The sequence below is a fragment of the Biomphalaria glabrata genome, chromosome 2, assembly GCF_947242115.1.
Source record: "Biomphalaria glabrata chromosome 2, xgBioGlab47.1, whole genome shotgun sequence".
Taxonomy (NCBI): Eukaryota; Metazoa; Mollusca; class Gastropoda; family Planorbidae; genus Biomphalaria; species Biomphalaria glabrata.
The window spans coordinates 33,483,788-33,510,806 of NC_074712.1; the positions used below are offsets into that span (position 1 = coordinate 33,483,788).

The 27,019-nt window shown below is 37.0% G+C and overlaps 1 protein-coding gene across 3 annotated transcripts; it reads right to left on the reverse strand.

Annotated features, from left to right (window-relative positions):
• Positions 1-5,350: 5,350 nt before the first annotated feature.
• On the reverse strand, positions 5,351-24,028 carry LOC106056839 (protein phosphatase 3 catalytic subunit alpha-like). Of its 3 annotated transcripts, XM_013213714.2 has the most exons (12): positions 23,895-24,023; positions 20,106-20,306; positions 19,642-19,766; positions 18,437-18,545; positions 17,417-17,562; positions 14,339-14,484; positions 13,095-13,172; positions 11,076-11,170; positions 8,486-8,611; positions 7,659-7,721; positions 6,532-6,598; positions 5,351-5,569 (listed from the first exon to the last, which is right to left on the reverse strand). In XM_013213714.2, exons 1-12 carry the CDS (start codon positions 23,926-23,928, stop codon positions 5,473-5,475), a joined length of 1,287 nt encoding a protein of 428 aa, XP_013069168.2. In that variant the 5' UTR covers positions 23,929-24,023; the 3' UTR covers positions 5,351-5,472. The 3 variants fall into 3 exon arrangements, with proteins under 3 accessions (XP_013069168.2, XP_013069195.2, XP_013069176.2); XM_013213741.2 differs by lacking the exon at positions 20,106-20,306 and having other exon boundaries at positions 23,895-24,028; XM_013213722.2 differs by lacking the exon at positions 7,659-7,721.
• Positions 24,029-27,019: the final 2,991 nt, after the last annotated feature.

The following is a 27,019-nucleotide window of genomic DNA, read 5'->3' on the forward strand; positions in this document are numbered from 1 at the left end:
CATATATGTGAATACTGAAGTATTAGTTTCCCTTGTTGCTATTAAACAAAGTTATGAATTACCAGTAATTAGTTGGTTTACTTAATAGGAAATGAGAAGGCTAACACACTCGCCAAGAGTGGGAGAACAAACTCATAGTTAAACTCTGCACTCTATCCAGAAGAAATGAAGAAACTAATAGTAAATAAAATAAATGAGAAATGGACAAGCTCTCATCCAAATCACAAGAAAATGATGCTTATTATAAGCTATCTTGATAAGATCAACGTCTAATCTTTCGTTTCAGGACCGGACACAACAGAATGCGACAACATATGTACCGGAAGCTCCAAAATGGAATCAGTGAAATCTGCCCTTGTGGAGTTTCACCAGAGAATGCTGACCATGTCCCCCAAAACTGTTCTCTTTACCAAGAGAACCATACAAGACACTGTCCCCAAAACACCCCAATAGAAAGAAAACTATATGGAGAGCTCCCTGATTTGGAAACCACTGCGAAGTTCATCTCATGTATTGGTCTAGTCATCTGAACGCTCCAACATAAAAATGAGAACGAAGAAGAAGAAGAAGTAAGTTGTTTTACTAACTGGTTACTTTTTAGCGGCCCCAGAAAGGGGAAAGACGCTATTAGTTTTGTGTGAAATGTCTGTCAGTCCGTCCCGTTTAGATCTCGTAAACTAGAAAAGATATTGAAAATCTGACATCACAATATTTTAGACCATTCAAAGTTCTGATGCAATGGCTACTTTTTTTTTTCTGAAAGCGAAAAATCTAATTTTTAAAATCAGTTATGCAAGCAGTTTTTAAAGAGAAAAGGCTAATTAGTAACCATTATAAGTTAGACCTAATTTAGAACAAATAGTAATCTTGTAAACCTCATGTTCCTAAATTTTGTTTTTATTGCGGAATGTTGGAATTTCATGTTTTAAGGATTCGAATAAGAGATTGAGCCTTTTCAAAACAATTACATCAATTATAAGACTTCAGTTAGGCCAGGAGAGGCAAGGTCACAAGGTCTAAAAGGGGAAATAGTTAGGCCAGGTTCAGATCTAACGTTGCATTCACTTGCACCTATCCTTTGATCTGCTGGACCGTTGGGGCACTACACAAGATCTGTCAACCTTCTTTCTCCAATCTTATCTTTCATTTGTCTTTGATATAATTTCATTCGGATGTTCTTTCTGAAAATATTGAAGCCTGCATGGGTGGACTACTTCGGGGGCCGATTTTAAGTTTGTGTTTCCACACAAACTGTCTTTGTAACCTTGTTTATATTGATTCATGTCTTGTCTATGTCAAGGAATAATTTGTGCGAAGTTTCAGCCTGATCCGAGACTGAATATGGGAGAAATAACGTAAACACACTTGTTACCAGACAGACAATTGGACATAAAACACTGAGCCATAATCTTCAAAGACAAAAACAAAATAGAATAAAATACCCAGAAAGACACAGAGATGAAGGCACAACCCTCGTTCCATATGTTAGAACAAATTTGTACAAATGTTCCTTCTTTCCTAGCGCTTTTAGAGCATGAAATGGGTTGCCTGAGCCAGCCAGGAAAACCAGTGACTTGGCAGAATTTAAGTCATTATTTAATATGCATGACTAGATGCATGACGCGTAGGACGTAATCATCTTCTTTTTTTGAAGTAACGTTTGTATTATATAAGATAAGATAAAACAGAGTGAGTTGATATAAGCTTTGTAAAAAGAAGATAACTACGTACTACGCATTTCATATGTATGCAGTCATGCATGTTAATCAGTGACTTAAACTCTGCTAAGTCGTTGGGCTCTTCTACGAATTCGTCCTAGCATATGGGATAAGAACTGTGGTTTCATCTTTCTGAATATTGTATTAGGCTATGTTTTTGTAGTTGTGGGATGTGTGACTGAGAGACTTAAACCACTTGGCTATCTATAGAGGCGGCCCGAGTTCGAAACCCGACTCGGACAGAGTTGTCTTTGCTGAGCGACTGAAGGCACCATAGGGAATAAGAAATGTGCCTCTATCTTTGTGTCTTTCTGAGTAATTTTTTTTTAGATTTGCTTTTCTATTAGTAAATTATGGTTCAGTGTTTTATGTATTGTATTGCTACGTGACTTTTTATTATTCTGTCATGAAATGTCTCTAAATTTAGGGATTTTACTAATGGTGTGCTATGGAAAAATAGTTTACCAAGCAACCTCTTCTGTAAATTAGCTACCATCGACACGCTTTACTACGTGACAATAACACAATAATTTTAATGTTTATTTTAAGCCCACACATTTATCTTCATGTTGGTATATGTGACCTAATTATTCTAAAGAAAATTGCACACCTGGACCACTGTTTGTTAATAAACTACTATTAAGAATAATATTATGAGTTGTCGACAATGATCAATAGTCTAGACTCCAGACCACAGACCTATATATATATATATAGACCTAGACTGGAAAACGGAAATAAATTCTAATCCGATAATGATCAGATCACAGACCTATATATATATATATAGCCTATATATGATTTTGCTACACGCAAGGCTCGTAAAGTAATTCTGTACGTAGTAAAGAATGAATAAAATGCATAAACGAATTTATTTTCTAGTTGAAACTCTTAATTTTCACTTATTATCCGTATCCCTACCCAAACTTTGCCCCGCGAAATCCGTTTCGCATAGGGCCCCACAATGCTTAAGTCCGGCCCTGCTATTTAGTTTTTGTAAAATGTTTTACATGCTTCGGATGTTCCTTCAGAGTTGAAGATAGTTTACTTTTTAGTCCAAACCTCCCGCATGACGAAGGGGGATGGGAGCGGGCAGGGTTTGACAGTCCAGCGCGCAGCCATCCGTAGCGACGTGTGAATGTTCTCCCCCTCTTGTTATTTCATAGGATAACTATCCGCAGAAATAAGAGAGTAATCTTTCCTTTCCAAACTTTTGAGGGAAGAAGAGAATTATATATATAGATTGTTATGTACGAAACTTTTTTTCAAACAGTAAGGGAAGTCGCCCCAAATCTAGGAAAATCGATCTTTTCTGTCTTAGAAAAGTAATGATCTTTAGTTTTCAAAGCTTAGAAATAATGCAATAAATACTATTTTACGGATTTTTAAATAGAATGTGCTATTAATCACAGAACTAGATATTCACGCAAATATATGAAATAAAGCCATTTCCTATTAGTTTCCATTGAGCTAATGTTTCGAAAATCCTAGATAAAATAACTCATGTCTGTTGATTCTAATCATCTTCTGTACATTTAAATAGATTGATTACCTAGATCTTTTTAGATGATGTATCTAAAAATTGCAAAATAATAATTATGAGAAGTGAGTGATCTTATTTTCGATGTTCAATTTCTCTGACTACTAGATCTAGATTTAAACATTAAATTATATGTTACATAGGTTAGGGTTGAAAAAAACAACACTTTTTTTTCCCTATAATTACTTTACAAAACAATGCCTTGTTTCAGCTTTTTAAAAATTTTTCACGATATTTTTTTTAGTGTTTTATGCCTTAAAGACTTAGCCTAAGAAAAAAAAAGAAATTAAAAAGGGTCAAAGGAACTAGCCATTGAGCTTCGGAGCCAAGGAAAATGTGAAGGAATTCATCTAGCTGAAATCACCAAATGTAGAGACCGAATCCAAAGGCCAAGACAGTGTAAAGACAGCAAGTGTGTTCTGTTGTCACAGAGAAATAAATAATATACTGTAGACATTAATAATAACAATTAATGAACCGAGACTTTGTGTTGATATATGTAGACATCGTAGACTATGGTCGTGCGGTTTGCGCGCTGGACTGTCGTTCGGATTTATCGACGGTCGAGGGTTCAAACCCTGCCCGCTCCCATCCCCCGTCGTCCTGCGGGAGGCTTGGACTAGGAAGTAAACTATCTTCAACTCTGAAGGAACATCCGAAACATGTAAAACATTTTACAAACAAACAAACATTTATTACGTCACATCGTTTTAAGTACTTTCTCACAACATTCACAACAAAGAATGAGGGGCACTATAAACATATTAGCACAAAGTGAGTCATTTATAATGTCCACGTACAGATCAAACATCAGGGAAACAAACAGTCATGCCTTGGTCACTAATACACACGTGACGTTTTCTCAAGTCATCCTCGTCATAGTTTGGAAGATTGTTTTAAAATAAAAAAAACTTAAAAAAAAAACTACAACAACAAAGTTTGTATCAATTAGTTTGGATCAGTCATGTAATTAATTATATGCACGATTGACGGTTGACCTAGACCGTTAAGATAATAAATCTGTGCGATTAGAAATATTTTTTTTACCAATTGTTTTTGTTTAGCTTTTAGTTTTTTTTACAATGTGCTATGATCCTATCACTTGCCTGGACCAGCTTTGAGAAGGAGGGGGGGGGGGGGGGGGTCTCTTGGTGAATGTTGACATGATCGTTTTTTTTTTAATGCATAGAAAAAATGTTCACTCAGGTCTCGAGTCCTCAAGGGGACTAATTCAACTTATACCATCACCACATGTCAAGTACAATTTCTCTCCTTGTTCAAGATACCAAACAAAATAATTAATTACCAATAGTTAATTAACTAATTGTTTAATTTTGTTTATTGATTCTTGTGTTGTCAGATGAAAAAAAATAATTCTGCTAAATTTCAGGTTAATCCAAGATTGGGTGTGGGAAAAATAACGTGTACAAACTTTTTACCATACAGACAGAGGGAGTCTTTGTAAAAGCTTTGTAAAAATAGATTGGCATGTAGACCTAGCATGTTTATTTTGGTATACGTGGCTACCCTTTCTTGTTACAAAGCTTATATCAACTCGCTGTCTTTCTGTCTGTTTGACTGGTAAAAAAAATAACCAATTAATTAATTGTTAGTGATTAATTATTTTAGTTGATTTTAAAATAAGCGGAATAAATGCTACTTAATGAGAGATGTGGATGTTTATATGGATTTAATTCCCTTATTACGTTTTGACACGTTTTCTTCTCCCACTTCCCATTCTCGGATCAAGTTGAAATTTATCATAATTATTCATTGTCGATGGCAATGCACGAATCAATCCAAAAGTTAATCAATTAATTAATCATTTCGTAATAATTAATTAATTTTGTTTTATATAGCAGAAAGGAAGCTAAACCCTGTAATTGTCTGTAAATGACAGTAATATGTGATTCTTTCGCTTAGATAATCTTTGTATTTAAAAAGTATTCTTAATTTTCTGTTGCCTGTTAAGTTTCTGGTTATTTAGAAGAACTGAAGACTAAATGTCCCCGGTGCAGTACAACAGTTTCGGCTTTGTCCTTACATAATAACTAGTGGTTGGTGAAAACCGTTACACTATTGAAAACGTATGTGCAATAGAACTTACTCTGTTTATTCTAGAGAATTCAATTACAGAAGGACGTTTAAATACATAAATATTAAAATGTGAAATATGCTGAAACAAACAAAACAAAACAGATCCTCCAGAAGCTCTTAATTTCTTATTCTGTTTTCGGACGCCGACATTTTTTCAATCCGAAGTATCTGTGTTCGCTCTTTCTCTCTTTGTGCGATGTATGCAGCAAGTTTCCTGAACAAATGTAGATTGTCACAGATTACATTATAGAATTGTTTGTACATTTCACTTTTATAAGAAAATATAAGCCCTCGACATGAGCCTCGGGATTTACCCCTCAAATTTAGACACTTGACATCACGTCAGGATTTACCCAAGGGACGTAATTATGAAGTTTGAAATCTATTGGTTGTTTTGAAATTAAACAAAGACATTTTTTTAAAAAGAGTTAGCGCCAGAGAATTGGCGGGTGTAAGAAAGTAACGCCAGTCGATAAAATAATGTCCTTGTAGACAGTCACGTTTCTAGGAGCTCAGTTTGAAAAGCCTTTGTAATATGTTCCATGCTCATTGATTTTGTAATTTGTACATAAACTGTACTTACGTTATATTTAAATAAAGTTCCAGAGTTTTGTTTTATCAAAGAATCGTCAATTGTGATTCTAGATCGTCATTATTTGTTAACAATTGAATTCAAGTAAAATCCCCGGCATCACAACACATCGTACCATCCAAATGTTGTTACATAGATTAAACATTAATACAATGATCAATCATTAAGCTACATCTTGTTTTAGTGTTTTGACACAAAAGCAAGATTGTCGATTCCTAATGCAAGTGAACACAGATCTAATAGGCCCAGCATCATATAGACAAGACCTTAGTGCAGTGTTCCGCGGAACCCTAGTGTTCCGCGAGGCCTGAATCTGTGTTCCACAAACTACTGGAATATTTAACTAGTAGGCCACTTCGAGAATTATTCTCACTAAAAAATATGCCAAGTGTTCCGCTAAATACTCAGAATGTGCCAAGTGTTCCACTAACTACTCAGAACGTGCCAAGTATTCCGCTAAATACTCAGAATGTGCCATGTGTTCCGTTTAGGAAAATGTCTGGGAAACACTGCCTTAAAGCAACAAGTGAAACCATATGTCTTCTGTAAATCGTTAGAAATCTACTCAAACTTGTATCACTTACTTCCGGTCAATTTTCAACAAGCTTAGTGGGTAACCTTGACTTTTTAAAGTCTGTATGTGCTTATGCTCTGTTGACAGATAGATGAACTGTATTTATACATTTAAATATTTCTAGTTATAAATACTATTAATCATTTAGAGTCCAGTATACACAAAAGGCAGATATGATACACAGAATAAAAGCTCATACATGTAAGTTAAAAGGCGGGGCAGTAGTGGCGTAGCAGAGTAGACTTGAGTTCAAGAATAGGATGGTGCGCTCCTTCACCCCCATGAAAAGGATGACTGTCTGGTCGTGCGGTATGCACTCTGGACTGTCGTTCGAACTTGTCGATGGTCCCAGGTTCATACCCCGCCCGCTGCAATACCCCGTCGTCGTGCTGGAGGTTTCGACTAGGAAGTAAATTATCTTCAACTCTGAAGGAACATCCGAAACATGTCAACGATTTTACAAAAGAAAAAGTAACTACAAATGTGATACAACAAAATCGAGTTATCCTGAATATATTAATAGGCCTACATTTGCTAAAAACAAACATTCAAACGCGTGCACGATCGCACGACAGTCCACCGCGCATACCGCACGACCAGTGGACCTGCTAGTTCTAATTATTTTGTGGAGTTTCAGTTGCTGCATTTGCATTGCGTACTCACAGGTGGCGAGCTATTTACTTTCGCCAACTAGTGTCAGGAACCCATTTGAGTTGGGTGAACTCAGAGGCGCCATAATGTCTTCAACAGGATTCGAACCCGGGACCCTCCGGTTCGGAAACCAAGCGCTTTACCACTCAACGACCGCGCCTTCCAAAAATGTTTGTAATATGGGGAATGGGAGCGGGCAATGTTCGAACCAGGGACCATCCAGACAAGCGAACGATAATCCAAAGCACATACCACACGACCAGGCAGCCAACCAGGATGTTAATAATAAGGCATAAAATGTTCTATAACAGTTTCGATATCTCCCTTCTTATTTAATGCATCACTTGTTTGTTTCAGAATCAGACCGAGCTCAATAATTGAGTTACTAAGCCTATTTAATGATAACAATAAAATTGTCCAGATGCATAAAACATTCTAGTATTATAAAAGATTATATTTAAACAAAACGTTCCTAGAATGACATACTTTTTATGTCAATCTGAAGAAGACCCTCTTCCACGTCCAACAAGTCAGCAAGAATTAGAACCACTGTAAGAAATGTCACACAATGAACATTGGCTAATTAAGTAATGTATGAACAAGAAGTTGTAAATGTAGGCTACTATCTACATTTTGTATGGAAGTAACAGAATTCTAAGTCAATATATGGAAATATACGCTTACTTCTGAATACCTACATTTTGATTTACCCTCAATCATAATAGTAGGCCTAATAAGACGAATGAAGACTGTTTACAGCATTTACAGTATATACATATGTAAACACTAACACACTTTATCTACAAACATAAAACTCAATCCAAACATATTTTGTTTGTTAATAGGATCTACGTGTCAATAGTATGGTATTTCATATTGAAATAGAACTGTTTTTTTTTTTTTTTTCACAGTTTTGGAGAGAATATAAAAAAGGTCTAAAATTTAAAAATAAAGGCTGGGTAGAGAGAGAAATAAATAGAAATATTTATCCATCTTAATTTCGTGTATCTAATTTTTTAAATCCAAAAGTGAGTAAAAAGCTCAATTTTATTATAAATATTGGAACATACGCAAACTTGAAAAAGGCAACAATGAAAAAAAAAATTGGTTCAAATCTCCTCTTATCTATTTACTTCTTACTTAAAAAGTTTCCTTTAAATTAAACATTTTACAAAAGGTCGTCCATATTATCATCTATCATCGCTAAAACAGAAATAATAGTCTTGTGTAGTGTAACAACAACGTTATTTAAACAGGAGTCCTAGATCAGTTGTGTTTAAATGAGCCTAACAAAGACTACTCTTTATATTTACCTTTCTTCATTAAAAACGATAAGGACCAATCGAATGCGTTCATTCCATTTGGGAGTATATAGGGCTGAGGGACCCATGCAATCTGTCGCAGGCCTACAGTAGTTGGAGTCACAAACAGATATCCTCCTGTCACAATGCATTAAGTTTCACAATCATTGACCAGAAACAGGCCTTCGAATCTATCCGTTTTATTCCCTATTTTACAGACTACCAAACGCACGAATTCTTCTGATTCGAGATATTAGGAACACTCCAATGATTTCACGGATAGATTTAAAAGCGTACAAAATCCTGTGACTTTTACGTGAAGGTTTGACACTATTCTAAACTGAAGTCGCATCTCTGTGGTTTTGAAATCGCTAAAAAATAAGCCTCCAAAGTTGATAACCTTCGTGTAAAATAACTACGTAGAAATCAATGGATTCATTCAATAGTTTCTAATAGTTGGCACCCAGGAACACAGCCTGGTCAAAAAGGTTTGCTTTTCAGCTCTTATCAACACAAGTGGACTGCTGGCTGGTTGGATAGCCGGGACAGAGACTCTTCACCTAAGCAAGATTACGAAAGACACGCTCGGATAAAATCCTACTCTACCGCTTTACTGGCAATCTACTTTGGTTTCGATGTTATGTAGAAAACCAAGGCGTTAACACAACAGTTTCTTCTTTTATTTTTTTAACGCAGCTTATAGTTTTTGGAAAGGGGTGGGGGAGATAACTGCCGACGCGATTCTACTTATCTTTCTCATGTCCGAACGAACTCAATTTCTCGAGAGAGGCGTTTAGCGGGCACCTTTCCATATACTTTTTTGTTTTCATTATTATACTATAGGCAAGAGCTCCAAGAGGCATGCTTAACGCGTAGTCAAACGTAAGACGATCAAGTCCACTACATTTCACTACTGTAATGTATGTTCCTCCAGTGTCTCTCAGTATCGGCCCCTGTGTATCTCTATCTGAACCTCTACTCATCTTGCACCTTTATGTATTAGATGTGCTCTCTTTTGACTTTGATTAAATTAGGCTTAATGTGCTGAAGTCGACGGGGCCAGGATAATATATATTTCTGCAGATCAGAATACATGAAATCGCTTGCAGCAGGAGCTAACTAAGTCTTCCAATATTCCTTTGAGAGAGGGAGGCGTGGCCAAGAAGTTTTAGCCTAAGTCTTAGTGGTACTAACAATGTCATTGCAACTCGGACACTGTGGAGGGGTGGAACGGGTGTCATGCTGGGCGTAGGCGGTCCCTACATAGTAGATTTGGTAAGAAGATGGTAAGAACCTTAGTTCATATGACTTTGCGTTGGTAAAGCTGGCTTAGGTTTGGGTAAAAAAAAAAAGATAAACCACGCTATACAATCTCATGTAACAAAGTGTTGTTTTATATAATCTGCAAAAAAAAAAAGTTGAAAAAAAAAAGTTTTACATTCATTGAGGAGTAATGAGGATTCGAATCTCAGTATCCGCTCCTAGTAACGCCACAGCTAAGTTTAATAACAGTGGAAAGTACATTCGTGAAATGCCCTATATACCGTTGTTAAATGTGTAAAAGAAACAAACTAAAATAAGGTTACGAAGATTGTTTGAGTGGAAACGCAAAACTCAAAATCGGCCCACGAAGTAGTCCACTCAGGCAGGTAAAAAGAAAAAGGCAGGTTTCAATAGTTTCAGCATTAATACAAGAAGCTATGAACTGCAACCAATCAACAACTACAACATTATAACAAAAACAAAAGAAGACATGAACGCATCGAAAGTGTTGCCAGTGTTATTATATTGTATAGCCGACTGACGACATGATACCAGAGGGTACGGAAATCTATTAATGTTAGTATTAGTAGAAATGATCTGATTATTATGGAGATATGGTTCAATGTTAAAATGGCCTAACTAATTTATTGAATGATTATTTGACTGATGGATTTGTAAAGGCCCAATTCTCTAATTACATGTCGAAAGGAATAAACATTTCCCTGTAGATGTCAAAGTGCATTCCCTGGTGCATATGTACTGTCAATTGTACCACAAGATACACTGCTTATTAAATGTTGTTTTAAATTATATTCGACTTATGTACATAGGCTACTAAATGCAGTCTTTCACTTTAAAAACAATAGTAAATAGTTAATCTATAGTATGAGTAGCTTGTGGCCTATAACAGAAAGCACATAATTTAATAGTATGAATATTTGTAATAAGATTTCTTTAGTTACTTTGGAAACTAATAAAACAGTATAAATGTTTTTAAAATATACAAAAGAATCTCCATATACATTACTATAGTTTTCCCTCTATTTTAAATTTTATTATTAATTGTATATTTTTATTAAAAAAAATGCTTGCATATTTAATTTTTAAAATTAAAAGTATTTCAGAAAAGAAAAAAATAATAGTTGCCTCAGAAATTTAAAAGATCTAAAATATTGTCGGTACGAATTTTAAATATCTTTTAAAGTTTAAGTGATATAAACTTGTGGGACGGGCGGACAAACAGACCACACAAAACTAATAGCGGCTATTCTCCTTTCGAGGGCCGCTGAAAATCAATAAAAAAAAAATCAATAGCTGACTAAAATGTAAAACAACAAACCTTTATTTCTGTAATTCATAACATTGGAGGCAGAGCACAAAGAAACAAAAGGATAGCGAATTGTCCCATCGTCAGTTGTACCATGAAAATATGCGCTAGAGAGAAACCAATAAAACAACCAACTTGTCAGAGATGAAGAAAGCTTGTCATCTATTATTATAACCTGCCATATTACAATAAGATTGCAACTCAAACTTATTGTCTAAATAAAACAGAAATAGTAAAAGTTTTATTGTTTAAATTATATAAATAAGATGTACTTATTTAAGTGGGACTGAAAACAATCCCCCCCCCCCGCACATAAGCCTCGCTCTATACGCACACCTGAAGATTAAATAAATAGTTATTTAAACCTGCTTTATTTTTTCTTTAATTACAAATAATTACAAACGCTTTAAAGAACAGATCAGACGCCAGCTGAGAACCTTTACAGCAAATGGTTTACGAAAGAGACAGCAGGAGAACTCTTAAAAAGTCGCGGAAAACACATTAGAGACCAAAAGAAAGCGCTGAAGACAGGCGAATATGGCGAAATGAAAACTTAAATCGCAGAAACGGTTGTGTCTGCGTTGGCAGTGGCAAAATGAGTAGGTGACAGTCTGGTTTGTGTAGATTTGTTAAAAGCAGCATTCTTGCCTCATCTTCGGACTCTAGGACATACCATTATTGGTTTTCATTTACATAAGAGTTTGAGTTCTATATGTAAAGGTTCAGTAGGACGAGAAGAGTCTCTGTAGAACTTCCATGTGTAAAGGTTCAGTAGGACGAGAAGAGTCTCTGTAGAACTTCCATGTGTAAAGGTTCAGTAGGACGAGAGGAGTCTCTGTAGAACTTCCATGTGTAAAGGTTCAGTAGGACGAGAAGAGTCTCTGTACAACTTCCATGTGTAAAGGTTCAGTACAATTTCCATAAGTAGAGGTTTGTACAAATTTCGTGTAAGAATCTCAGTACAACCTACATTTGTAGAGATTCAGTATAATCTGAAACCACAATGAGTAGAGGCTCGTTACAACCTCCATGAGTAGATGTTCAGTGCAATCTTAATGAGTAAAGGCTGAGTGCAACCAAAATATGGAGAGGTTCGGTACAGTGTCCATGAGTAGAGGCTGGGCACAACCTTCATTAGCAGATGTTCAGTGCAATCTAAATGAGAAGTTCAGTGCAACCTAAATGAGAAGTTCAGTGCAGCCTAAATGAGAAGTTCAGTGCAACCTAAATGAGAAGTTCAGTGCAACCTAAATGAGAAGTTCAGTGCAACCTAAATGAGAAGTTCAGTGCAGCCTAAATGAGAAGTTCAGTGCAACCTAAATGAGAAGTTCAGTGCAACCTAAATGAGAAGTTCAGTGCAACCTAAATGAGAAGTTCAGTGCAACCTAAATGAGAAGTTCAGTGCAACCTAAATGAGAAGTTCAGTGCAACCTAAATGAGAAGTTCAGTGCAGCCTAAATGAGAAGTTCAGTGCAACCTAAATGAGAAGTTCAGTGCAGCCTAAATGAGAAGTTCAGTGCAACCTAAATGAGAAGTTCAGTGCAGCCTAAATGAGAAGTTCAGTGCAACCTAAATGAGAAGTTCAGTGCAACCTAAATGAGAAGTTCAGTGCAACCTAAATGAGAAGTTCAGTGCAACCTAAATGAGAAGTTCAGTGCAACCTAAATGAGAAGTTCAGTGTAACCGAGATGCGAATAAGTTCAGTACAACATCTATGAGGACATGTTCAGTGTATAACTTTCATGTCAGAACAAGCTCCTTTCACTAATAACAAGGGTGCAGTCAGAAAAAAAACAACTAATTGATAATGTATTAAAAGTTGGATGGAGAAAGTTATTAAGACGGTGACTTTAAAAAGATTATTTAGGAATGAAGATTTATTTCGTCCAAACAATAACCTCTTGCAGGACGCCAGTGTGAGTCATCGGGAGGGGACCAAACTCGGAAGTCTCGTGATGACTATTCGAAATACAAACTACACTGTTAAGTCTGCTCTGGCGTTAAGCTACTACAGACAGTACGTTAACTTACCCCTCTGAGAGAAGCTGATTTGATCGAACGAGAAGTCGGAAATTGTTTGAATAGAGAAATTCAAATAGTGCTCTTAAGCTGGGATGATATTAATATATAATTAACATAATTAATATTAACAGTGTCAATGCTTAGAAAATTGAATAAATTCTTTTAGTTGAATTATTTCTAAATTATAATAGCAGTGCTGCAACAATATATCTGTGATCTATTTATCATTTCGATTATGTAAAACGCAAAAACAGTTCAACACATAACTACACACTGGGAGAGTTGAAACGAAACAAATCATTATAGAAGGCCTCAACACTGATCTGCAACGTCACAACTTGTGGGCAGTTTAGACCAATAACGCGTTGCTACGTCACATGTCTGAACAACGTGAAAACGAGCTATCGGTTTAAACTGCCCACAAGTTGTGACGTTGCAGGTCAGTGTTCAGGCCTTGTCTAACGATAGGTCTCGGTTACTTGTATCATGAGACTTAATGTGTCTCCAAGAGAATGGGATGTTCAGGATAAATGCTTAATGAAAACTGTCAGGCATACGACAATCACTGACGCATTCTATATTCTTGGTACAATAAGTTCACGTAGCTTAAATAGCTGTTAGTCCAATTGGGTTTTATAATAGTACATGCATGTGTATTAATTCTAGTAAATACACATCCATGTTTTACAGTATTCTCTATAGAGTGATGAACTGACCCTCATGTAGTTGCTGGAGGATAGAATGAAGTCTAGGAGGGCATTGAGTTAAGACAGATAAGTAAACGTACTCAAGTACCCATTTCAAGTATCTATGGGGCAGAGATGTTTCTGTAGTACATGGTTAACGCGGGTGTCATGTGGCCAGCGCAACTACAAACAGTCTTTACTTTTCCTCATCTGAAAAGTATCCTTTAAAATTGAGTGGATTTAGGGGCGCTATAAAAATTCCCAAACTCAAAATTCTTATCTTCACAGGGATTCGAGTGTCAGACGCCTTGGTTTGAAAGCCAAATGCTAAACAAATCTGCCACCACGGCCTCGGGTTGAGGTAGAACCCCTAACCCAAACTATCTCCAATCACTATGTCAAATGCGCTCTCTCATGGACATACGCCGCCAAACTATACTACAAAGTACCATGATCTGCTGGACGCCGATGCTTTGTGATTTCCCCATAGAGCTTTTCTTTGAACGAGATTGCTCTTTTGTATAGCATAGTAACGATTACAGCACATTTAACATAACATTGGTTCACCTAAAGTAAACTGAGATCCTTCTATCTTGGTTGAAAGAAAACCTCTTCTGCATTTGGTTCCCATCTTCAGTTTCTTCATAGTTAAGGTCGGACCACAGCAGGTCAGTAAACAGACCTTTCTTTGGTGGTTCACGAAATCGGTTGATCTATTGAACATGTATAGTAGTCTGTTATTCAACTGAATCAAAACGATTTAATGCGTAAGATACTTTAAATCTAGTTATTTTGAAGTTTTTTAAAAAAATTGTTCATTATCTGTTTAAATTTAAAATTCAATATATGTTGTTCGTCCATCGTGGACGGTGAAAATAATGTCTGTCATCTGAAGTTGTGTCTTGGCATTTCTGTGACTTAGCATATGGCTGGTGAAACAGAGATCTAAACCTATTTAACTTAACAAATTATATAATAAATGGGAAAAAGAAATAGTTAGAGAGAGAGAGAGAGAGAGAGAGAGAGAAAGAGAGAGAGAGAGAGAGAGAGAGAGATGGGGGAAGGAGTACTTAGATTTGTCTAATGAGCAGATGTACTACTTTGGCCACTTTGTGAACTGACATTAACAAGACAGTCAAGAAAACTAATGTATAGCATTTCAATAAGTAAACTCTTCTAAACCTACGTCTGCTAACATCCACCTGGTGTGAAGGTCATGGTAATTACTAGCACTAGCATAGATCAAAGGCTTCACTCATGAGACAGAATAAATTACAGATAAATAACACACTCTTCTGTAATCACAGCACTTGCATGGCCATTGGAGCAGTGTCAAGTACAGTACATTTCACAGACTATGATTGTCACTTCAGACTTCTCCATGGTCATTTATTACACAAAGGCTCAATTTGTAAACAGTTCATTAGTCCCAGAAAAGACTCACTGGTCACATGGTGTTTATATCCAAAATATCTAAGTCTATTTTTATCTCGATTCAACGTACGAACAGTTAAGTCGCTATATTTTAATTATTAAGTACTCGTTAATGTCGCTTTATATCTAGCCCACTCTATTATGTCTATAATCTAGATTTATTCTCGAAGATAAATCTTTATTTAAACTTTTCATCACGCAATTGGAGATTTTTGCACTAAAATGTAGTCACAGCAATCTGGTCTTTGTTTACACTTTAATTTTTAAGATCCCGTTTACGTTCTATAAAAACAATACAATTCAGTGAGAGAGAAAAAGAAGAGAAAGTTATATCAAGAAATGTGCTGGTGATAAAATGCAGACTGAAGAAAAACGCAAGAAAATGAAAAGAGAAAGATAAATAATATTAAATAATAATAACGAAGGGGGCGCGGTGGCTTAGTTGTTGAGCGCTTGGCTTCCGAGCCTGGTGTCCTGGGTTGGAATCTCGGTCAAGACTGGGATTTCGAATTTCGGGATTTTTAGGGCGCCCCTGAGCCCACCCAGCTCTAATGAGTACTTGATTAGTTGGGGAAAGTAAAGGCAGTTGGTCGTTGTGCTGGTCACATGACACCCTGCCTGTTAACCGTTGGCTAATGAAACAGATGGCCTGAACATTATCTGCCCTATAGATCGCAAGGTCTGAAAGGGGACCTTTACAAATAATTATAAATAGGAAAATAAACAATGTCAAGGACGCCAAATGGAAAGATGACAGTTACCAACTAAATAGGTCAACTACTCTGTGCTACAACCGAAGATGCTTAGAAATGTGATCCATTAAGTACTGAACACTGCACACAATTGTGTTTTATTAAAATACTTGGATTATCAATAGGCCTACTACCACATTCTGTACACCGGATACCAAAAATCTTTCTATATATGGATTGGCCTGCTGGTATGCAAATCTCCAATGGAAGTGAATAGAAAGAAAAAATAAAGAAGACCATCTTTGAGTTACCTATTAGAAAATCACTAAAAATATGTTTCAAGTCATCATCAATAATTAGTTTTGAAGAAGTTGATAACTAGCCAAGTATTTAATGTGCGAAAACTCGCTTCACCACGGACAAGATGATTTCTCTTGTTTTGTTTCAACCATTCAATCTCAGTCACATCAGACCTAGACGAAGTGGTTGGCTCCTCTCAATTAAGGCTAGAACAGAAAAATTTTAAAACTCCTTTATTTCGCTTTCAGTTAGGGCGTAGGGTGTTTCAATGTCATTTTTCATCACTGAGAAGTACATTCAAGCCCGATTGATCGAGCTCTATTTGTGTGTGTTATATTGATTGTAATGTACATATGTGTCACTATAATAGGAGTAATACTTATGTCGACTATTGCAGTCAAAGTGAATGTGTATTTGTTTGGACTAATAAAACAAGCACACAAAGAAAATAGTTAAAAAAAAACAAAGCTTACATTAAGTGTATGAATTAGTTTGGATCAGTCATGTAATTAAATTTGTAATAGGCCTAGATCTAGACTAACAATAATAAATCTGTGCGATTAGAAATATTTCTTTACCAATTGTTTTGTTTAGCGCAATTTCATGCTTTTAGCTTTCTCAATACGCTTTGATTCTATCACGTGTCTGGACCAGTAGGAAAGGGATGGGGGGAGCTAGAACGGGGTATCTGGGTAATCGCTTTTAAAATGTATTTTTTTTTTTATTTTTTTTTTTTTTTTGTAAAAGGGAACGACCTGAATTCGAACTTGTGCTAGTAAAGAGTCAATGAGCATGGAAGATTGTATAGTTATCTATTGTTTCTATTTTCATGCTTGTGTTCTCTAAGCCTCAGACGACTACCTATTCAGCTTATACCACCACTTCAGTTAAGTACAATTTATTTCCCTTGTTTGAGAGACACAAACAAATATAACCAGTAGTTAATTAACTAATTGTTTTTTTTAATTGATTTTATTTTTGTCAGGTAAAAGAAATAATTGTGCAAAGTTTCAGCTTGATCCGAGATTGGGTATAGGAGAAATAACGTGGACAAACCTTTGACCAGACAGAGTGAGTTGATAGAAGCTTGGAAATTATCTTAATTCACACTGGCAATATTCGCTGATAAAAAGGATATTGATTTGGATGATTGAGCTGTATACACATGTCAAATCAGCAGGCCAGGATCTACTTGCCCAGGACTAGCCCTAGAGTTTACCTTCTCTATGTCTTGCATACTTTTCAAACGTGATGAAATTCCTCCATGAACACAAAACACGTTGCCATTAACGACAGCAGCCAGTGGGAGGCTGTCAAAGGCATCCATGATCCAGTAAAACGCCAACTTGCAATATTTAGTTAAGCCTGTGGGAGATGATTTATATTTTCTATTAAACAGAAACCTCAAAAGTGACCTTGTTGTTTAGCTTTCCTTCTTCTCAGATTGGATCAAGTTTTGTTGCGATATTTTACGTCCTTAGTGCAACCCCTCTCGTTTCATCATCCTAATGCGTAGGCTTAATAATGTGTTTATCGAAACCACTTTACATCGCTAATCCAATTCTAATAAAGGTCAGTGACTCTAGACAAATATTTAAACAGTAAGATGCAGGAAAGAATCAATGGTCATAAAAAAAGAAATCTTTTATTAACTTTAAAACTAATTAGTTTTTGTTTGTTCTGTTTTATCTCCAGAAGACAATCTAGACATGTTTAATATAGCCCTCATTATTACATCTACCATTTAGTAATGGTTTTCAAACGATTTTTAAAGGAAGTACTGGCATGGGGTGGGGATTGGGGTTATGATTAGGGCATTGTTACAAGACTTCGTTGCATCTTTTAAGTAATTCCTGTTTTCGCAATAAATGTTTGCTTCAAATTGTATTCAAAATGTTATTTTGAAGATGATATTTCATGACGTTTTCTCCAATGATATTCTAAAGCAGTGGTTCCCAAACTTTTTTTGTCTCGTAGACCCCTTGCCATGTTTTCCTGTTTTCGGTTGATCCCCTGCAATTTTTTTTTTTTTAATTCATTAACTTCAAATGTGTTTTTCTCATTGATTTCTTGGCCATAAATATTCATTGATGAAATTCAAATGAAATGTAGCAATATAAAATTTAATATGAATTGACTAAGCAAAAAAAAAAACATTAGTAGTCAGCATTGATATTATAAAAAGTAAAATATAGAGGAAATATAATACAACTAAGCGTCCAACTATCGTATTTCTTACACTCTTGCTTAAATTGAAGTTCTGCTACAGTTCGGCAATCTTGACTTCCACGCAAAAGGAAAACTTGGTTTGGATTCAGAAGCTTCATGGTAAGGAGAAAGATGACTGTCTGAGTGGTAAGAATATACATTTAGATATCTAGTTACATTGAACACAAAATAAAAAGATGTGAGAGAGGATGAGAAACAAATACATTGAAACAGATTTGGCTGTTTTTTTTTTTTTTGGTATCCTATAGGATACACAATTATTTTTTAAAGAACTACTTATTTTTCTTTTTGTTTTATAAAGAATATCCTGCAACAATTTTTTTGTGTGTACAATACCTCTATTCCACTCTTACCTTCGTGGAAACTACAACCTAAAACTGTATGGGTTCAAAACTCAAAAATCTGGGTGGAAAAAGATATTGAAAACGGTTCTAAAGACTTTCCTAGAAATTTAAAAGTTGATGTAGGCCTATATCGTTGAGAAAATAATACTAGCTCGTTTGCCACACTGAGAAAACTCTAGTTTCACCGTTATAATGTTCAAAGTATACAAACAAATCAATTTAAAATTTGGCCAGAGAACTAGAAAATATTTGTTTTTGAATAAACCATACGTCTTCGGGTATTTCCGCAAGAGTTTAAAATGTTCAGGAAAACTTTGTGCACCGTCTTCTAAATCTTAGATGTAAAGACAAATCATTGGAATGTTATAAAGTCTAGTAGATTTATCATTTATACATTCGCTTTCACAATTTTTCGGGGGGGGGGGTAAAAATGCTCCTTTTTTATAAAAAAATCTAACATTCATTACATATTACGAGCTGATAGGCTGTATAAACAAAGGTATTGTCTTTTTTTTTTTAAAAGTATTTAAAAAAATGTTTTTCTTGTTTTTTAACGTGTGTGTTCCATTGAGTTTCAAACAAAGTCCATTGTATCCTGCTAACAAGACATGAGAATATATCTTGCCCTCTTAACAAGACAGGAACACTTAAAAAATAATGGACCTCATTCACCAATCATAAACAAACAACACTTTGACACGTGATTCTATATATATCTTCTATACAAATAATGTAATCCATAAAGGCTGTCACGTGATATGTATTTTTCATTGTTTTATCAATATTATGACATAATTAAATGTATTTATTTACGATTGGTGAATGAGGTCCATTACGTAGTTAAAACTGAAACTTGTCTCAACTTTCCTACCTCGACACCAAAATTACCATTGTGTACATAGGAACCTAAGAATAAGAGTTTCGTATCTGGTACTGTTTGGGTTTTTTTCAAGATAGTCAACAAGTCATAGAAATGTCCGTGCAAAGCTCCAACCACTGCAGATCATAAGTCACATGCGTTAGCAGGTGTATTTGACTAAAGATTTTAGCAAAAAAATATTGATTATTTTTTTCGCCTTCTTTGAACTAATTTTAGTTACAATGCCTTGATGTAGTGTTTCTCGAAACGCTTCACTTGGAAATGCATAATAGCGATGATTAATGGTAAAAAAAAATCAAATTGTTTGAAATAGCAACATCAAAAAATAGTCTCTTTAATTAGTCGAAATAACTTTTGAAATGAGCAATATCAAATAGTCTCGATAAATAGTCTAAATAACATTTAAAATAAGCAGCATCAAGAAGTAGCATCGGTAATTAGTCTAAACAAAGTACCTGTTACTTTGCCATTTATTAGCAGTAAGTTACTTTCCTTGGACAAAATAATTGTTGTTCGATCTAATATCTCTCTAATAGCAACCATGTCCAGCCTGCCTTGATTCGCAAGATGAACTCTGAGTAGATCTAGATCGGGCACATTTTGTTTACCAAAGAGCTCCCGGAAACCTAATATATTTGTAAACGGAGCGGGAACTTCTGAAAGGAGAATAAATCTATATTTATATCATCATTATTGTCAAACAAAGCCAGGTTGTGTGTTGTCTCCCTTTATATATTTTTTTTCTTTACATTCCTTTATTACCTTGCAAACTCTTCGTGGGCAGAACCTAAAAACTGCCTGGGTGTGTGGACAGGATCTCGAAAACGGCTCTAACGATTTTCCTAGAAATTTGACAATTTAAATCTAGATATAGGTATTTTTGATGGATAACCTAGCTAATTATTCATACAGGAAAATCTCTGGTTTGACCTTTATATTTTTTTCAAAATATTATCATCCAAAAATTAAATTTGGTCTGGAGATCTAAAAATCATGAGGATACATCAGAGGAAATTCCCGCATATATTCTGTAAACAGTTAAATAAATAGACATTTAGGAACATTTTGAGTACCGTCTTATGTAGAAATCATTAGCTGGGCCAAACTAGACTCTTCTATACCATATCTCTAACTAGATCCAATAGTCTAATTTAGACTGTATGTTTATGTTTCTAAGTCTGGATCTGTATTACCAAACTAGAATCGTCTGGGTCTCCAACAGTATTCTAATCTACACTGCGTTTTTTTTAAAAAATATCTTCAAGCCTGAATCTATATCACCAAAGTAGAATTGTATTTACTCTGAGTAGATTTATAAATGGGCGTAACCAGGAGATTTAAAGGGTAGCAGGGGGGGACTGGTGCGGGGTAAACATGTTCTTTTTTTTTAAAAAAAAACAAATCTTATCATTAAGTAGTTATGAAGAACAAATTAATCGCTGTTACAAAAAAATCATCAGTTTTATAAAGGAGGAATGATAACATTTACCTTTCTCTTTGTGTCATAAAATAAAATATAAATGTTGCGAATTTCGGACGCGCTAGACTTTCTAGAATCATTGTGGATTTATAGAGACTAGATATTTAGATTGTTTAGGTAACCTATATCCATTTGAATTAAGCAGCTCTAAATCCAGGCCTATAAAATAGTGAATCTCAGCATATTGGAGGCGGAGGTTGTGATGGGCTTGCAGATGAAGTGAGCGCGAATTCATTTTTTTTTAAAGTTTCTCCTAAGAACTCATATCTAACGTGACTCTTGCACCATGTGTTTAGTTAGAGGACTAGACTCATGGAATAGTGAAAGGTAAAATACAGTTAGAGAAGTACAATGCAATTTATAAAAAAATACAGAACTTTGAAAGGGGAAAAAACTGCACAGCTACCGTCCTGTAGTTCAATACTTAAGATGCATTTCTTATTCTCTATATGAAACAAAATTGATTAATTACCATTAAATAATTAATTATTTGGTTAATTTTTTGATTGATTCATGTGTTGTTAAGGACAAAGAATAATTGTGCAAAGTTTCAACTTGTTCAAAGAATGGGAGAAATTATGTGTACGTACAAAATTTGTACCAGACAGACAGATGGAGTGAGTTAATATAAGTATATAATAAACATAAGCTAAGTTCTTAGAGAAACAGCACACTGTATAAAGTAGGTTACAGTGGACACAGTCGAATGACAGAAATAAACCCACTCCTAGTCTTAGTACAATAAACATGACTATGGCCGGCTTATTCACTTATTTCATGATGGACTTCCGGCGCACCGATCGGCAGACGATCTGATTACATTGTGACTTGTGAACAAACATCCAAGTCAGTGATATAAATCCACAGTCACACATCTTATGTTTTTGTATTTTTATTCAGATATTGTTTCTTCACTTTGTCTAATTTCAGATGTTCTTTCTTCGTTTTGCCTAATTTCAGATGTTGATTTTCATTTTGTCTAATTTCAGATGTTTTTTTTTCATTTTGACTAATTTCAGATGCTGTTTCTTCATTTTGCTTAATTTCAGATGCCGTTTCTTCATTTTGCTTAATTTCAGATGTTGTTTCTTCGTTTTGTCTAATTTCAGATGTTTTTTTTTTATTTTGTCTAATTTCAGATGTTGTTTCTTCATTTTGTCTAATTTCAGATGTTGCTTCTTGTTTTGTCTAATTTCAGATGTTGTTTCTTGTTTTGTCTAATTTCAGATAATTTCTTCTTCATTTTGTCTAATTTCAGATGTTGTTTCTTGTTTTGTCTAATTTCAGATAATTTCTTCTTCATTTTGTCTAATTTCAGATGCTGTTTCTTCATTTTGCTTAATTTCAGATGCCGTTTCTTCATTTTGCTTAATTTCAGATGTTGTTTCTTCGTTTTGTCTAATTTCAGATGTTTTTTTTTTATTTTGTCTAATTTCAGATGTTGTTTCTTCATTTTGTCTAATTTCAGATGTTGCTTCTTGTTTTGTCTAATTTCAGATGTTGTTTCTTGTTTTGTCTAATTTCAGATAATTTCTTCTTCATTTTGTCTAATTTCAGATGTTGTTTCTTGTTTTGTCTAATTTCAGATAATTTCTTCTTCATTTTGTCTAATTTCAGATGTTGTTTCTTGTTTTGCCTTATTTCAGATGTTGTTTCTTCGTTTTGCCTAATATAAGATGTTTCTTCGCGTCAAAAGGGTCGACTTTTTTCTGAATGTTATATATTATTCTGCTGATATCTTTGTACAAAGATTATACCAACTCACTCTGTCTGTCTGTCTGTCTGGAAAAAAGTTTGTACACGTTATTTCTTCCACACCTTTTCTAGGATCAAGTTGAAACTTCGCACAATTATTCATTGGTATAGACAAGACATTAATCAATAAAAAAAAGGAAACAATTAGTTAATTAATTATTGGTAATTAATTATTTTGCTTGATACCAACAAGGGAAACTAATACTCCAGTATTCAAAGATATGCCTAAATTTGTTGGGTTTATTTTCCTAACGTGATTATTAACGCCATTTCTCCTTTACACATTCTCCTTAAACAAGTATTTATTGTGCCAAACAAAATATGAATAAATAAATAAATAATTAACCAATGAGTGAATTATTGGTAATTAATTATTTTGGTATGATATCGAATAAAGGAAATAACTTGTACATTATTGATAGATAGCGTTTAAATGGCGGAGGTCTTCCCCTTTAGATAAGCTTTGTATTTTTAAAAAGGATTGTTTATATTTGGCTTTTACTTTTTTCTTTTTTTCAAGATCGAAAAACAACCGCCACGGAACGCTTTATTGTGTGAAACCAAACTCATCCTACGAAGGTCCAGCCCATTATTTCGCTACATGTGCCTCGAATGGCTCTCACACTTCAGTATCGGCCCGGCCACACATTCTTTATTAGGCTGTGCTCTTATTACTATGAAGAAGTGTGAGCACGCCCCCACCCCCTTTTTTTAAAACTGTTCTACCAAACCACATCACTTGCTCAGAGGGGAGCGGACGTTGGGGCCTACCTATTTGCTTATGTCGTGGTTGGGGGGGGGGGAAGGAAGTGACAAATACATTTTTTAGATTAGTTCAGAAACACTGATCTACTCGTGAGTCTAGATCTAATCATTATACTTTCATCATTTTGTGTGTGCTCTAGTCTAGTTTAAAATTTAGGTCTAGATAATATTGCCATTTGAAATGTTCAATTAGCCATATGTTCTTAATGATCTAAAAAATGTATGAAGCTGTTCAATTACTAACCAGTCCTTTGTCTTTCTATTGTCCGCCTGGGCATACTATCAGATAGGCCAATTATAAACCAGACAATATGTTCAATATATATATTTGTTGTTGCAATAAGCTAGATCTCTAGTTCAAATATTACTTCCGTTTTATATCAAAAGCAAACCAGTTGATAGAGTGTTTAGTTCAAGCTGGTTCAAGCAAGCGCGGCGTTCCAGTACCACCTCATCGTGGTCGCCGCGTGAACACTCCGCTCTTTGGGAGTGGCCAAGGGTACTGGTTCCTTGCCGCTGATGAATGAGCAGCCGGCAAGTGTAAAAGGAACTCAAAGGGGTTATGTCCAGCCCCCCCCTGTGGGGCCCCGGGGCAACGGTGAGTAAGAGACCTAACGGGATCTCCGAAAAGCGGATAGCGCTGGACACCAACTCGAGGGTTGGTCGGGTTCTCCTGGGACTCGGCTGATTCGCGGGTCTCACTTTGGGCAAAGACTGGACTGACTGGCGCGGCCTTAGCGTGCTGCGTCGGGCGGACCGGTTGGCGTCCACGAGCTAGGCTCTAACTAGCCCGTTCCCTGGCGCGCTAGTGGAGGAATCCGCCGCGACCAATGGCGACTCTGACACTGGGAATATCGAGAAACGCGCGCCGCCCCACTCCTGCCTTGCAGGAAACTTATATGCCAATCTGTGGCGGTGATTGCTTGGGCAGGTCTCTGCCTTGCCTTAGTGGCGACATAAGTATAGGCCATGCACGCTGCTGCATTAGAGCAGTAACTAAGGCCGCCAACGGCCTTAACCATACAACCATGATTGACACAGACACAGTAAAAAGCGGGCACGAGCAGACCTGAACAGGCTCCGTGCGCCGGGTAGTGGGCGTCAGGCCTGGACACGAAAAGTCAGCTACTAGTCGCCCCGCGACCTCGATGAGGGGGAATTTGTCAGGTCCTGAAAAGTTAGCTAAAATTCCTCCACCTAAGTCCTCTTCTCAACGAACACTGCATTCGTACCTCCTTCGGAGGTCCGATTCGAATAAGGTTGATGGAAGTCTGCCACAACCTCCTGCGGACCTAGATACACCGCGGGCAAATATGACTGGAAGCGAAATAGTGACGGGAGCCTCCGGCCCCCAAACAACCCAAATTGACACCAGTGGGATCCAACCCACTCCAGGGACTAAGCCCATAAACACAAGGTCCCTCCTGATTTTACAAATTAACATCTGCGGGGTCATCCCAAAGGTGTTAGAGCTCTCAAAACTCCTCCACGAGAGGGCAATAGACGTGGCTTTATTACAAGAGACATTGACTGGCAAACGCAATGCCAGTATTACCGGCTATACTGCATTTAAGTGCAAATGCACAGACTGCCGGGGGCTCATTACTTATGTACGCAACAATCTGGTTGCTACACAAGTCCCCGGTCCACGAGTGCATGGGCGTACCGACGCCATCACCCTCGAGATACATAAACTCGGGCGTAAACTCACGGTAACTAATCTGTATAACCCCCCCCCAAGCATGAAATTAGTCTCGAATATGACTGTACTAATATCAATACTCACAACGTCATCGCAGGAGACTTTAATGCTAAGTCTCAGCAGTGGGGCTATGATTCAACCGACTCGTCGGGACATAAAATCCATGAACTTCTAAATAATTCTAATTTGTTCTGTCTGCAAAATAAACATACTCCCCCAACTCTATACCATACCGGAAATGGCAGCCAATCTAGACCAGACCTTACTCTAATCACAGCTAATTTGGAATCACATACTCAGTTTCAAGTCCTAGATGACATTGGAAGCGACCATAGACCCATACTAGTCACAATTGCCCTCTCAGAGGCCAGTGGTGTAACCCCAAAAGCCCCGCGTAGATGGAGTTACACCAAGGCGAACTGGCCAGCCTACGAGGCAGCAGTCAACACTGCCCTTATGAATATTGCAGTGGAGGATAGGGACGTTGACATCATATACGGCGAAATAACAGCAGCTATGTTGGGTGCGGCCAAGAGGTTTGTCCCGCGGACTTATCCTGGCGTAAGGCAGAAACGCGTGTGGTCTCAGGAATTGAATAAGCTGGTCCTGAGACGTAAGCGAGCCCGGAGGCTTGCTGAACGGAAGGGTACCCCTGAAATCCGGCGGGAGTACAATCGGCTCTGTAGAGCCACGAGTGAACTGGCCCGACGCGTCCGGTCGGACCATTGGAACGCTGCCTGCGCTGGGATGGATCTTCGGGATACCTCGAAAGCCTGGCGTCTTCTGCGAAACCTAGAGGCCAAAGACACAGCGCGAACGGCTGCCCCTCTATTGTCACCCAGAGGGCCGGTCTCGACGTTAACCAAAATGGCCGGCTTGTTGAATCGACATTTTGCTAAAATCAGCAAGCCCGAAAAGAAGTCTGCCATGTCCAAAGCCCTCAACAAAGAACGTAAGAGGCTCGAGAGGGAGCCAGATGAGCCGGAAAGCCAAGCAACGTGCAACGCGCCCTTCTGTCGTGCTGAGCTGGACAGAGCGATAGCTAAGTGCAAAAATCGAAAAGCTCCGGGGCCAGACAAGGTTAACCCCGAGATGGTAAAACACCTTGTAGGCATTGCGAGAGATAAACTCCTGGAGTTTATGAATCGAACCTGGGCAGAGTCCAGACTGCCCGGGGCCTGGAAGAGTGCTGTCATTGTGCCAGTCCTTAAGAAGGGAAAAGACGCGACTAACGTGGAGTCCTACAGACCCATTTCACTAACCTCAACCCTTGGCAAAGTTGCTGAGCGAATGGTTAACGAGCGGCTAGTTTGGTGCTTTGAGAGTGCCGGTATCCTGGCGCCAGAACAGGCCGGCTTTAGGGCAGGCTTGAGCCCGATCGACCAGGTCACGACATTCGCACAGGAGGTGGCCGACGGGTTCCAGAGGTCCGAGAGCACATACGCGGTGTTCATAGACCTAAAGCAGGCCTACGATCGTGTGTGGAAGCAAGGCCTCTATCTTAAGCTAAGAGCTATGGGTGTGCGGGGCAAGATATACAATTGGATACAATCATTTCTGTCAGGGAGGAGCACACGTACAAAATACCAGCACTCCCTTAGCAAGCCAAAACAACAACTTAATGGCCTGCCTCAGGGCTCTGCCCTGTCCTGTACACTTTTCATAGC